Below are 13,773 nucleotides of genomic sequence, written 5' to 3' on the forward strand. Positions count from 1 at the left end.
GTGTCACTATAGACCACGAACGGAAGATAAACCATTGACAGACTAAGACTCCTCCTTTCTGAATGAAAAAAAGAAAAGTGTCACCAGTCCCGACCGCTTTGTGAAGAGAAACACCATTAGACGGAGACGGGTGGGCTGTACTGGATTTCTGATATACGTATAACGGATCGTTTTGTGGTTTTAATGAATATGCGATTTTGACTTATGGATTAATTTGTTTTGTACACGCAGCGATGGGTCGTCGAAGACAAAGAGAAAGCGTTTGGATTCAGTTCGTCGCGTTGCTTTGTTTGTTTGACTGGTCTGCAGCGCAGATCTCTTACTCCGTTTCAGAGGAGGTGGACAAAGGCACGTTTGTGGGGAATCTCGCTAAGGATTTAAACCTTAATGTACAGGAAATCGAGTCGAGGGGTCTAAAGATTGTTTCCGGACAGAGTAAGAAGTATTTCGAGGTTAATTTGAAAACGGGGATACTGTTCGTTAACGAGAGAATAGACAGAGAGGAGCTTTGTCCGAATACGGTAAAGTGCTCTCTAAATATACAGGCCATAATGAGCCATCCTATGTTTCTTCATCGCATTGAACTAAATATTCTTGACGTAAATGACAATGCACCGTCATTCCTTGAACAGTATCATACATTTAATATTTCTGAATCTTCTTCGCCCGGTGAGAGATACCCTCTACCTATAGCAAATGACGCAGATACGGGAAGTAACTCGGTAGAGAGCTACAAGCTGAGCTCGAATGAATACTTCTCTCTGGATGTACAGAGCGGCGGAGAGCAGAGTGTGTCGGCTGAGTTAGTGCTGCAGAAAGCTTTAGACCGAGAGAAACAGCCCGTTATCCAGCTCACACTGACCGCTCTAGATGGTGGAAAACCTCCCAGGTCTGGGACGTCACAAATCATTGTTCACGTAATAGATGTCAATGATAACTCGCCAACATTTAGCAAATCCCTCTACAAGGTCCGTGTTAATGAAAATGTATCTTTAGGGACACAACTATTGAAGTTAGAGGCTACCGATTTAGACGAGGGTCCAAACGCTGACATTGTATATAGCTTTATGAAGCGTGGAAATGTGAACTATGCAGACATGTTCTCCATAGATTCACAAAGTGGTGAGATTACTGTAAATGCGAATTTAGATCACGAGGAAAATGCAGCATATGAGCTACGTGTGCAAGCGACGGACCAAGGCCCTTCGTCCCGCAGTGGTTATTCTAAAGTGTTGGTTGAAGTTATTGATATCAATGACAATGCTCCCGAAATATCTGTGACGTCGTTAATGAACCCAGTAAAGGAGGATGCTGACATAGGGACCGTGGTTGCCTTGGTGACAGTTACAGATAAAGATGGAGGTAAAAATGGCTTCAGTAACAGTAAACTTGTTGGCTCTGTTCCTTTCAAACTGATGTCGAACCACAAAAACGATTATTCGTTAGTGGTAGACGGGCATCTGGACAGGGAGCGCGCTACTCAGTATAATGTCACCATCACAGCCACGGATGAAGGGACCCCGCCTCTCTCCAGCACCAGAGTTATTACTGTAGACGTTTCTGATGTGAATGACAACGCTCCTCGCTTCTCAGATCCCGTTATTAATATTTATGTCAAAGAGAACAGTCCGGTAGGTGACGTCATTTATAAGATGTCTTCTTTTGATCCAGATTCAGATGAAAATGCAAAGATGACGTATTCATTATTAGGTAAAAGTGTTTCAATATCATCAGCTGTAAATATAAACTCAGAAACAGGAGATATAGTCAGTCTTCAGTCTTTTAACTATGAGGAGATAAAAAAGTTCCAGTTTAAAGTTCAGGCCACAGACTCTGGTATTCCTCCGCTCAGCAGCAACGTGACTGTGAACGTTTTTATTCTGGATGAGAATGACAACAGTCCTGGGATTCTCGCGCCCTATTCTGATCACGGCTCCGTTAACAATGAGAACATTCCCTATTCTGCTGAAGCGGGCTACTTTGTGGCCAAGATCAGGGCTGTAGACTCCGACTCTGGCTACAATGCGCTGCTTTCTTATCACATCTCTGAGCCCAAGGGAACAAACCTCTTCCGAATCGGAACCAGCACAGGGGAAATAAGGACTAAGAGGCGAATGAGTGACAATGACCTGAAAACTCACCCGTTGGTCGTGATGATTTCTGATAACGGAGAACCCTCACTGTCAGCGACTGTGTCTATTGATGTAGTGGTGGTTGAAAGTACCACTGAAATCCAGACTGAATCCAGAAACGTACCGAGAATAGAGGAGAGCTTCTCTGATTTAAACCTGTATTTGCTGATCGCCATTGCCTCGGTGTCAGTGATATTTTTCCTGAGCCTGATCAGTTTAATAGCTGTAAAATGCTTCAGGACAGACGACAGTTTCAAAAGGTACGGCGCCCCAGTGATCACCACACACCCTGACGGGAGCTGGTCTTACTCTAAATCTACTCAGCAGTATGACGTGTGTTTCAACTCAGACACAATGAAGAGTGACGTAGTGGTTTTCCCCGCACCGTATCCACCTGCAGATGCAGAACTGATCAGTATTAATGGAAATGACACGTTTGACAGGACTCAAACATTACCCAACAAAGACAAGGTAAGAGGAATACCCGTTACGAATGTGTAAATGTCTTTTAAACTCCAGCTTTGTTATTGCAGTTTTTGCGATAATGACAGACATTTATCAAACGGTTTCAGAGTTATCATACAAATGTTTGCATGGCCAATTTAGTTTTTAATATCGTATAAGAATATTTCTGGGAGTAAATTGAGAGGAAATGTACAAAAGAACATCGCTTTGAAACCACAGACGCTCTCCGTGGTGCTGAAACAGTTAGCGTTCTTTGGTTTCGAGGGGCAGAGGCCTTTTCGGATCGATACTTTTAATCGTTGAAAGTGGAATGGACATTTTCAAGTGATGTAGAAAGTTGGTTTGAAATGTCTTTTTAGCTCTGTGCTTTGTCTTCCCCAGGAACATTCAATCTGGCAGTTTTCTATATGGGCGATCAATAGGGACTCCTGTATTTGGTTACCTGATTCTTTGACAGCTGTCCTCATTACTAACCTTTACCTTTATCCCCACGACTTTAAATTACTATTGATACTCATTTTAATTGTTGCCCAGTGTTTGCCGTTTTACGCGTCCCAACCTGAGCACCTGTATTCAAACTGGACTCTATCATGTGGTTGATTCACAGTTGATACAACATTGGCCACTGGATACGTATACAGTCATATTTGCTATTTGCTTGCTACTATCACAGTAAGTTAATGATGTGGTATAAAACGTTGAATTAAATCAAACAAGAAACACATGGTGTCGCTATAGACCAGGAATGGGAGAGTGGTCACTTATATTCTATGACTCCTCCTCTCTGAATGAAAAAAAAAAAAACACCGTCACGTGTCGGGAGCGCTTTGTCAAGAGAAACACTCGAATAGTGGTGAGAGGAAGAGGACTGGGTGGTTGTGTGGATCTCTTACATGACAGATTTTTGTGGTTTTAATGGACATGCCACTTCTATTTCTGGGATAATACGTTTCGTACAAGCAGCGATGGGTCGTCGAAGACAAAGAGAAAGCGTTTGGATTCAGTGCGTCGCGTTGCTTTGTTTATTTGACTGGTCTGCAGCGCAGATCTCTTACTCCGTTTCAGAGGAGGTGGACAAAGGCACGTTTGTGGGGAATCTCGCTAAGGATTTGAACCTTAATGTACACGAACTGGAGTCGAGGGGTCTAAGGATTGTATCGGGACATAGCAAGAGATATTTTGATGCGAATCTGAAAACAGGAGTACTGTTCGTTAACGAGAGAATAGACAGAGAGGAGCTTTGTCCGAATACGGTAAAGTGTTCGGTAAACATACAGGCCATATTGAGCCATCCTACGCAGCTCCACCGCATTGAGGTTAATATTTTAGACGTTAATGACAATGCACCATCTTTCCTTGAAAAATTATATTCATTCAACATTTCTGAATCATCATCCACAGACGAGCGATATCTTTTACCGATAGCAATCGATTCAGACACGGGCAGTAACTCGGTAAAGAGCTACAAGCTGAGCCCGAATGAACACTTCTCCCTAGATGTACAGAACGGTGGAGAGCAGAGTGTGTCTGCTGAGTTAGTGCTGCAGAAAGCTTTAGACCGAGAGAAACAGCCTGTGATCCAGCTCACACTGACCGCTGTAGATGGAGGAAAACCTCCACGATCTGGGACATTGCTGATAATAGTGAACGTAATTGATGCCAATGATAATTCACCCACGTTCAGTAAGCCGCTGTACATGGTTCGCGTTAATGAAAATGTTCCGTTCGGAACTAAGGTGGTTCAGCTAAATGCCACAGATGTAGATGAGGGAGTCAACGGTAAAGTTGTATATTCCTTTATCAAACGTGGTAACGTGAACCCCTCTGATATGTTTGATATAAATTCAGACACTGGAGCAATCACAGTTAAGGGAAATGTGAATTATGAGGAAAGTCCTGCATATGAAATTCGTGTGCAGGCGACAGACCAAGGCGCATCACCCCGTAGTGCACACGGGAAACTATTAGTGGAAGTAATTGATTTGAATGACAATTTCCCAGAAATACATGTGACGTCACTCATGAGCCCCGTGAAAGAGGATGCTGAGATAGGGACAGTGGTCGCCTTGGTGACAGTCACAGATAAAGATGGTGGTAAAAATGGCCTCATTAACAGTAAACTTGTTGGGCCAGTGCCCTTTAAATTGAAATTGAATTATAAAAACGATTATTCATTAGTGGTTGATGGGCCTCTTGACAGAGAGAGTGCTACTCAGTATAATGTCACCATCAAAGCTACGGATGAAGGGACTCCGCCTCTCTCCAGCACCAGAGTTATTACTGTAGACGTTTCTGATGTGAATGACAACGCTCCTCGCTTCTCAGAATCAATTATTAATGTTTATGTGAAAGAGAACAGTCCGGTAGGTGACGTCATTTATAAGATGTCTTCTTTTGATCCAGATTCAGATGAAAATGCAAAGATGACGTATTCATTATTAGATAAAAGTGTTTCAATATCATCAGCTGTAAATATAAACTCAGAAACAGGAGATATAGTCAGTCTTCAGTCTTTTAACTATGAGGAGATAAAAAAGTTCCAGTTTAAAGTTCAGGCTACAGACTCTGGTGTTCCTCCGCTCAGCAGCAACGTGACTGTGAACGTTTTTATTCTGGATGAGAATGACAACAGTCCTGGGATTCTCGCGCCCTATTCTGATCACGGCACCGTTAACTCTGAGAACATTCCCTATTCTGCTGAAGCGGGCTACTTTGTGGCCAAGATCAGGGCTGTAGACTCCGACTCTGGCTACAATGCGCTGCTTTCTTATCACATCTCTGAGCCCAAGGGAACCAGCCTCTTCCGAATCGGAACCAGCACAGGGGAACTAAGGACTAAGAGGCGAATGAGTGACAGTGACCTGAAAATTCACCCGTTGGTCGTGTTGGTTTCTGATAACGGAGAACCCTCACTGTCAGCGACTGTGTCTATTGACGTAGTGGTGGTTGAAAGTACAGGTGAAATCCAGACTGAATCCAGAAACGTACCAAGAAAGGAGGAGAGCTTCTCTGATTTAAACTTGTATTTGCTGATCGCCATTGCCTCGGTGTCAGTGATATTTTTATTGAGCGTCATTAGTTTAATTGCTGTAGAATGCTACAATACAGACGACAGTTTCAGAAGGTACGGCGCCCCAGTGATCACCACACACCCTGACGGGAGCTGGTCTTACTCTAAATCTACTCAGCAGTATGACGTGTGTTTCAGTTCAGACACACTGAAGAGTGACGTAGTGGTTTTCCCCGCACCGTATCCACCTGCAGAGGCAGAACTGATCAGTATTAATGGAAATGACACGTTTGACAGGACTCAAACATTACCCAACCAAGACAAGGTGAGATCTCTACATAAACTAACCTATACATCTTACGTTGAAACATATTTGTTTACTCCTTTGAACTCTCAGTCAAAGAATATTGCTTTCAAAGTTGCTATTACGTTGATAACATCCTTCCACTCAAGAGATTTTATATTGGCTTTGTTTTTCACTGTGTGAATGGCCTCCTGGCTTCATAACGGGAGTGTTGCTGTCTATGGTTCTGAAAGTGCGCTAAACTTCAGAGCTGAGCGTTTCCATGTGCATAACCCCAGCAAAGTCGTAAGTATTTAGGGTATAGTGAGAAAAAAGACAGGAACGTATTCAACGTATGGGAAATATACAGATGTATCATTTTTCAGATTGATGATATAGGCTACACAACCGCTATTGACATTATCAGCCTAAAGGTACATATGCCTATTGTGTATCCATGTCAACCGCATTTGTTTCCAACGGTCTATGTTCAGTAAGCGGTGAAAGCTTTCCATGGTGCTGAAACCGTTTTTTCTCTCCGCTGATGGGAGCAGTGTTCTCTTTAGACGAATGCTTGTCACTGGTGTAATGGAATGGATGCAACGTTTTTCTCACTTTGCAGTCTAGCGCGCATCACACTGTTAACCCCTTGAGCTTAGCATATCGATATCCCTTCGGTCTTTACTCCTCGTTGATTGTTCTAGCTTCTGTCAATGTTATCAGAACATGACCATCTGAACATTTGTTTCATTATATTGGGTTGACCTTTCGTTGGCTACTTTCCCCGTGTTTTGCATTGCATAGAACGCTTGTCCTTTAATAAAGACATAGTCATTCCGTGTAGCTGATGTCCAACACGAGATTGTCCACTGGAGTTTACCTCCGTATTCTAACTAGTCAAATAATATACACTCTTATTACATGAGTAATATAGGCTATGAACAACACACGATGTCGCTATAGACCACAGAATTTGATATTCTATGACTCCTCCTCTCTGAATGATAAAGAGAATAGAGTCACCAGTCTCGAGCGCCTTTGTCAAGAGACACTCGAATGGTGGTGAGACTGAGAGGGCGGGGTTGTGTACAGAATCTCTCTAACTGATTATTATTTTTATTTTTTAGGTTTCATTGATATGTGAATATTTTCTATTGGATTAATTTACTTTGTACAAGCAGCGATGGGTCGTCGAAGACAAAGAGAAAGCGTTTGGATTCAGTGTGTCGCGTTGCTTTGTTTATTTGACTGGTCTGCAGCGCAGATCTCTTACTCCGTTTCAGAGGAGGTGGACAAAGGCACGTTTGTGGGGAATCTCGCTAAGGATTTAAACCTTAAAGTACAGGAACTGGAGTCGAGGGGTCTAAGGATTGTATCGGGACACAGTAAGAGCTATTTTGATGCGAATCTGAAAACAGGAGTACTGTTCGTTAACGAGAGAATAGACAGAGAGGAGCTTTGTCCGAATACGGTAAAGTGCTCTCTAAATATAGAGGCCATATTGAGCCATCCTATGCTTCTCCACCGCATTGAGGTGAATATTTTAGACATCAATGACAATTCTCCGTCATTCATTAAAAAGGTTGCTACTTTTAACATATCTGAATCTTCATACCCCGGCGAGCGATACCCACTACCAATAGCGAATGACGCAGATACCGGCAGTAACTCGGTAAAGAGCTACAAGCTGAGCCCGAATGAACACTTTTCCCTGGATGTACAGAGCGGTGGAGAGCAGAGTGTGTCTGCTGAGTTAGTGCTGCAGAAAGCTTTAGACCGAGAGAAACAGCCTGTGATCCAGCTCACACTGACCGCTGTAGATGGAGGAAAACCTCCACAATCCGGAACGTTGCCTATTGTTGTAAATGTCATAGATTCTAATGATAATTCACCCTCATTTAGCAAGCCGCTGTATAAGGTCAGTGTGCTTGAGAATATACCTTTTGGGACCACAGTCTTAAAACTCAGTGCTACTGATTTAGACGAAGGACTACATAGTAAACTTGTGTATTCATTCGTTGAGCGTGGGAATCTGAATCCTGCTGATATATTTGCCCTAAATCCAGACACTGGGGAAATGACTGTAAAGGCGAATTTGGATCATGAAGCAAATGCTGCGTATGAAATCCGGGTGCAAGCAACTGACCAAGGTCCCTCACCCCGCAGTGGTTATTCTAAAGTGTTGGTAGAAGTTATTGATGTCAACGACAATGCCCCTGAAGTCTCGGTGACGTCACTTATGAGCCCAGTGAAAGAGGATAGTGAAATGGGGACAGTGGTCGCCTTGGTAACTGTGATAGATAAAGATGGAGGGAAAAACGGCCTCACCAACTGTAAACTTGTTGGCTCTGTTCCTTTTAAATTAAAGTCGAACTATAAAAACTATTTTTCGTTAGTGGTAGACGGGCCTCTTGACAGAGAGAGCACTGCTCAGTACAATGTCACTGTCACAGTTACGGATGGAGGGACCCCGCCTCTCTCCAGCACCAGCGTTATTACTGTGCGCGTTTCTGATGTGAATGACAACGCTCCTCGCTTCTCAGAACCCATTATAAATATTTATGTCAAAGAGAACAGTCCGGTAGGTGACGTCATTTATACGATGTCTGCTTTTGATCCAGATTCAGATGAAAATGCAAAGATGACGTATTCATTATTAGACACAAGTGTTTCAATATCATCTTCTGTAAATATAAACTCAGATACAGGAGATATAGTCAGTCTTCAGTCTTTTAACTATGAGGAGATAAAAACATTCAGTTTTAAAGTTCAGGCTACAGACTCTGGTGTTCCTCCGCTCTGCAGCAACGTGACTGTGAACGTTTTTATTCTGGATGAGAATGACAACAGTCCTGGGATTCTCGCGCCCTATTCTGATCACGGCTCCGTTAACAATGAGAACATTCCCTATTCTGCTGAAGCGGGCTACTTTGTGGCCAAGATCAGGGCTGTAGACTCCGACTCTGGCTACAATGCGCTGCTTTCTTATCACATCTCTGAGCCCAAGGGAACCAACCTCTTCCGAATCGGAACCAGCACCGGGGAACTAAGGACTAAGAGGCGAATGAGTGACAATGACCTGAAAACTCACCCGTTGGTGGTGTTGGTTTCTGATAACGGAGAACCCTCACTGTCAGCGACTGTGTCTATTGATGTAGTGGTGGTTGAAAGTACAGGTGAAATCCAGACTCATTTCAAAAACGTACAGAGAAAGGACGAGAGCTTCTCTGATTTAAACCTGTATTTGCTGATCGCCATTGCCTCGGTGTCAGTGATATTTTTCCTGAGCCTGATCAGTTTAATCGCTGTAAAATGCTTCAGGACAGACGACAGTTTCAAAAGGTACGGCGCCCCAGTGATCACCACACACCCTGACGGGAGCTGGTCTTACTCTAAATCTACTCAGCAGTATGACGTGTGTTTCAACTCAGACACACTGAAGAGTGACGTAGTGGTTTTCCCCGCACCGTATCCACCTGCAGATGCAGAACTGATCAGTATTAATGGAAATGACACGTTTGACAGGACTCAGACATTACCCAACAAGGACAAGGTAAGATCTATACATAAACGAGCCTATTTGCCTATCGAAGTATTGCTTCATGAATTACTCCTTTGATCTCCCCGTAGTCAAAGATAACTGTTTTCAAAGTTCCTCTTACCTTGAAAAGAGCCATCCACTTCAGAATTATCACAATGGATTTGTTTGGCACTATGCCTTTGGCCTCCTGGCTTCATACAGCGAGATTTGCTGTCCCTGGTTCTGGAGGTGTGCTAATCTTCTGAAATGAAGATTCGCGCGAAGCGTTCAATGCTCTCTGACGTATGAATAAATGGCTTTCCACGACACTTCTCAATAGTGTTTCATCTTGACGAATTTGTAAAATTTTCTCACCCTAGCATTTGTATACGTAGAGTATTGCGAGAAAATAAGGTGGAACATATGGGAAATGTAAGTGTAACGGATGTGAAATGGCTAGCTAGTTAGTGGTGGTGCGCTAGCCATTTGACATCCGTTACATAAGTATGCATCATATTGCAGATTGATGATATAGGCTACATCATTATCATCGACATTGAACGCCTAAATGTGCATACTGTCGTATATTTGTCCATTTCAACCCGTAGGCCTATATTTGTTTCCAAAGGTCTATCTATGTTCAGTAAGCGGTAAAATCTTACAGAATGCTGTCCATGGTGTTGAAACCGTTTTTGATCTCTGCTGATTGGGGCACTGTTTTTTTTTACGTAATACTTGTCACTGGTGTAATGGAATAGATGCAATTTGGGAATTCACGTTTGAGGTGTTTCTTTGCAGTCTTGAGAGCGTCACGGTGTTACACTTGAGCTTAGCATAGCAATATCCCGTGTGAGTCTTTATCATGACTTCTGTCATTGTTATCAGGACATGACTGTGTGAACATTTATTTTACTATATGAGGTTGACCTTTCTTTAGCTACTTTCCTGCGTTTTGCATTGAACAGAACGTTTGTCCTTTTAAATACATAGCTAGGCATTTCGGGTAGTAAATGTCCAACACGAGTATTCTCAGTATTCTAACGTGAGTGAAATTCTAACAACAAGTGAAAGATCTACTATAGGATCTTATTTTACACGTGTAATATAGGCAATGTATAACAGCAACACACGGTGTCGCTATAGACCACAGAAATGAATGTCGTCGCTGATATTCTATGACTCCTCCTCTCTTAATAAGAAAGAGAATTTCGTCACCACTCCCGAGAGCTTTGCGATCAGAAAATCTCGAACGGTGGTGAGGTGGAGAGGTCTCGGCTGTGTAGAGGATCTCTACAATATACTTTTTGGAAATTCATGGATATGTGACTTTTCTATTGGGATACATTTTTTTTACAAGCAGAGATGGGTAGTCAACGACAAAGAGAAATCGTTTGGATTCAGTGCGTCGCGTTGCTTTGTTTATTTGACTGGTCTGCAGCGCAGATCTCTTACTCCGTTTCAGAGGAGGTGGACAAAGGCACGTTTGTGGGGAATCTCGCTAAGGATTTGAACCTTAATGTACACGAACTGGAGTCGAGGGGTCTAAGGATTGTATCGGGACACAGTAGGCCTAAGAGGTATTTCGAGGCGAATTTGAAAACAGGAATTCTATATGTTAACGAGAGGCTAGACAGAGAGGAGCTTTGTCCGAATACGGTAAAGTGTTCGCTAAACATACAGGCCATATTGAGCCATCCTACGCAGCTCCACCGTATAGAGGTGAATATCTTTGACATAAATGACAATGCACCATCTTTTCGTGAAACCGTGAAATTATTAAATATTTCAGAATCCTCATATCCCGGTGAGAGATACCTTCTACCGGTAGCCAATGACGCAGATACGGGCAGTAACTCGGTAAAGAGCTACAAGCTGAGCCCGAATGAATACTTCTCCCTGGATGTACAGAGCGGTGGAGAGCAGAGTGTGTCTGCTGAGTTAGTGCTGCAGAAAGCTTTAGACCGAGAGAAACAGCCCGTTATCCAGCTCACCCTGACCGCTGTAGATGGAGGAAATCCTCCAAGATCCGGAACGTTACAGATTATTGTTAACGTAATGGATGTAAATGACAATACGCCAGTATTTAGCCAATCCCTTTACAAGGCATGTGTTTCTGAAAACGTTGCCTTTGCGTCATCTATATTAACAATCACCGCCACTGATTTAGATGAGGGGGTAAATGGTGATCTTGTTTATTCTTTCATTGAACGGGGACATTTTAACCCTGCCGATACATTTTCCATCAATTCAGACACAGGTGAAATTAAACTTAAGGGGAAGTTAGATTATGAGGAAAACGCTGCATACGAAATTCGTGTGCAGGTGTCAGATCGTGGGCACTCTCCTCGCAGTGCCCATGGTAAAGTGTTAGTGGAAGTTATTGATGTTAATGACAATACCCCTGAAATATCCGTGACGTCACTTATGAGCCCAGTGAGAGAGGATGCTGAGTTAATGTCTGTGGTCGCCTTGGTCACGGTAAATGATAAAGATGGAGGTAAAAATGGCCTCACCAACTGTAATCTTGTAGGGTCTGTCCCTTTCAAACTAAAGTCGAACTACAAAAACGATTATTCTTTAGTGGTAGACGGGCCTCTTGATAGGGAGAGCACTGCTCAGTACAATGTCACCATCACAGCTACGGATGAAGGGACCCCTCCTCTCTCCAGCACCAGAGTTATTACTGTAGACGTTTCTGATGTGAATGACAACACTCCTCGCTTCTCAGAATCAATTATTAATGTTTATGTGAAAGAGAACAGTCCGGTAGGTGACGTCATTTATACGACGTCTGCTTTTGATCCAGATTCAGATGAAAATGCAAAAGTGACATATTCATTATTAGATAAAAGTGTTTCAATATCATCAGCTGTAAATATAAACTCAGATACAGGAGATATAATCAGTCTTCAGTCTTTTAACTATGAGGAGATAAAAAAGTTCCAGTTTAAAGTTCAGGCCACAGACTCTGGTATTCCTCCGCTCAGCAGCAACGTGACTGTGAACGTTTTTATTCTGGATGAGAATGACAACAGACCTGGGATTCTCGCGCCCTATTCTGATCACGGCTCCGTTAACTCTGAGAACATTCCCTATTCTGCTGAAGCGGGCTACTTTGTGGCCAAGATCAGGGCTGTAGACTCCGACTCTGGCTACAATGCGCTGCTTTCTTATCACATCTCTGAGCCTAAGGGGACCAACCTCTTCCGAATCGGAACCAGCACCGGGGAACTAAGGACTAAGAGGCGAATGAGTGACAATGACCTGAAAACTCACCCGTTGGTGGTGTTGGTTTCTGATAACGGAGAACCCTCACTGTCAGCGACTGTGTCTATCGATGTAGTGGTGGTTGAAAGTACAGGTGAAATACAGACTCAATTCAAAAATGTACCGAGAAAGGAGGAGAGCTTCTCTGATTTAAACCTGTATTTGCTGATCGCCATTGCCTCGGTGTCAGTGATATTTTTATTGAGCGTCATTATTTTAATCGCTGTAAAATGGCACAATACAGATGACAGTTTCAAAAGGTACGGCGCCCCAATGATCACCACACACCCTGACGGGAGCTGGTCTTACTCTAAATCTACTCAGCAGTATGACGTGTGTTTCAGCTCAGACACACTGAAGAGTGACGTAGTGGTTTTCCCCGCACCGTATCCACCTGCAGATGCAGAACTGATCAGTATTAATGGAAATGACACGTTGAACAGGACTCAAACATTACCCAACCAAGACAAGGTGAGATCTCTACATAAACCGGCCTATACATTTTATATTGAATTATATATGTTTTAATCCTTTGAACTCGCAGTCAAAGAATATTGTTTTCAAAGTCGCTCTTACTTTGAAAACAGCCATCCTCTCCAAAGTTTTCACATTGACATTGTTTTGCACTGCATGTGTGGCCTCCTGGCTTCATAAAGTGGGCGTTGCTGTCCATGGTTCTGAAGGCGCGCTAAACTTCGAAGCTAAAGATTCGCGCCAAGCCTGCAATGCTTTATGACTTGTGATTGGCTTTCTATGATGCTATAGGCTACAGAAATGTTGCACTTCTCAAATGTGTAAATGTGTCAGTCCCCAGCAAAGTGTAATGTATGTATAGGATATTGTGAGTAAATAGGCAGGAACGTATACAACGTATGGGAAATATGCAGCTACATCTCCCGAGTGGCGCACCGGTCTAAAGCACTGCATTTCAGTGCGAGAGGCGTCACTACAGACCCTTGTTCGATTCCAAGCTGTATCACGACCAGACGTGATTGGGAGTTCCATAGGGCTGCGCACAATTAGCCAAGCGTCGTCAAGTTTAGGGTTTGGGCGGAGTAGGCCGTCATTGTAAATAAGAATTTGTTCTCAACTGACT

General features: G+C 43.1%; 4 protein-coding genes across 4 annotated transcripts; all 4 read left to right on the plus strand.

Moving 5' to 3' along the window:
• Positions 1-233: 233 nt before the first annotated feature.
• LOC120047048 (protocadherin alpha-2-like) lies at positions 234-2,633 on the plus strand. The gene has a single exon (XM_038992594.1). The coding sequence runs from the start codon at positions 234-236 to the stop codon at positions 2,631-2,633; it is 2,400 nt and encodes a 799-aa protein (XP_038848522.1).
• Positions 2,634-3,562: 929 nt separating this feature from the next.
• LOC120047049 (protocadherin alpha-4-like) lies at positions 3,563-6,628 on the plus strand. Its single transcript, XM_038992595.1, has 2 exons — positions 3,563-5,932; positions 6,614-6,628. The coding sequence occupies exons 1-2, from the start codon at positions 3,563-3,565 to the stop codon at positions 6,626-6,628; spliced, it is 2,385 nt and encodes a 794-aa protein (XP_038848523.1).
• Positions 6,629-7,073: 445 nt separating this feature from the next.
• On the plus strand, positions 7,074-10,310 carry LOC120047050 (protocadherin alpha-2-like). The gene is made up of 3 exons (XM_038992596.1): positions 7,074-9,439; positions 10,093-10,138; positions 10,296-10,310. Exons 1-3 carry the CDS (start codon positions 7,074-7,076, stop codon positions 10,308-10,310), a joined length of 2,427 nt encoding a protein of 808 aa, XP_038848524.1.
• Positions 10,311-10,772: 462 nt separating this feature from the next.
• On the plus strand, positions 10,773-13,369 carry LOC120047051 (protocadherin alpha-3-like). The gene is made up of 2 exons (XM_038992597.1): positions 10,773-13,148; positions 13,334-13,369. Exons 1-2 carry the CDS (start codon positions 10,773-10,775, stop codon positions 13,367-13,369), a joined length of 2,412 nt encoding a protein of 803 aa, XP_038848525.1.
• Positions 13,370-13,773: the final 404 nt, after the last annotated feature.

Source organism: Salvelinus namaycush, chromosome 5, assembly GCF_016432855.1.
Source record: "Salvelinus namaycush isolate Seneca chromosome 5, SaNama_1.0, whole genome shotgun sequence".
NCBI lineage: Eukaryota > Metazoa > Chordata > Actinopteri > Salmoniformes > Salmonidae > Salvelinus > Salvelinus namaycush.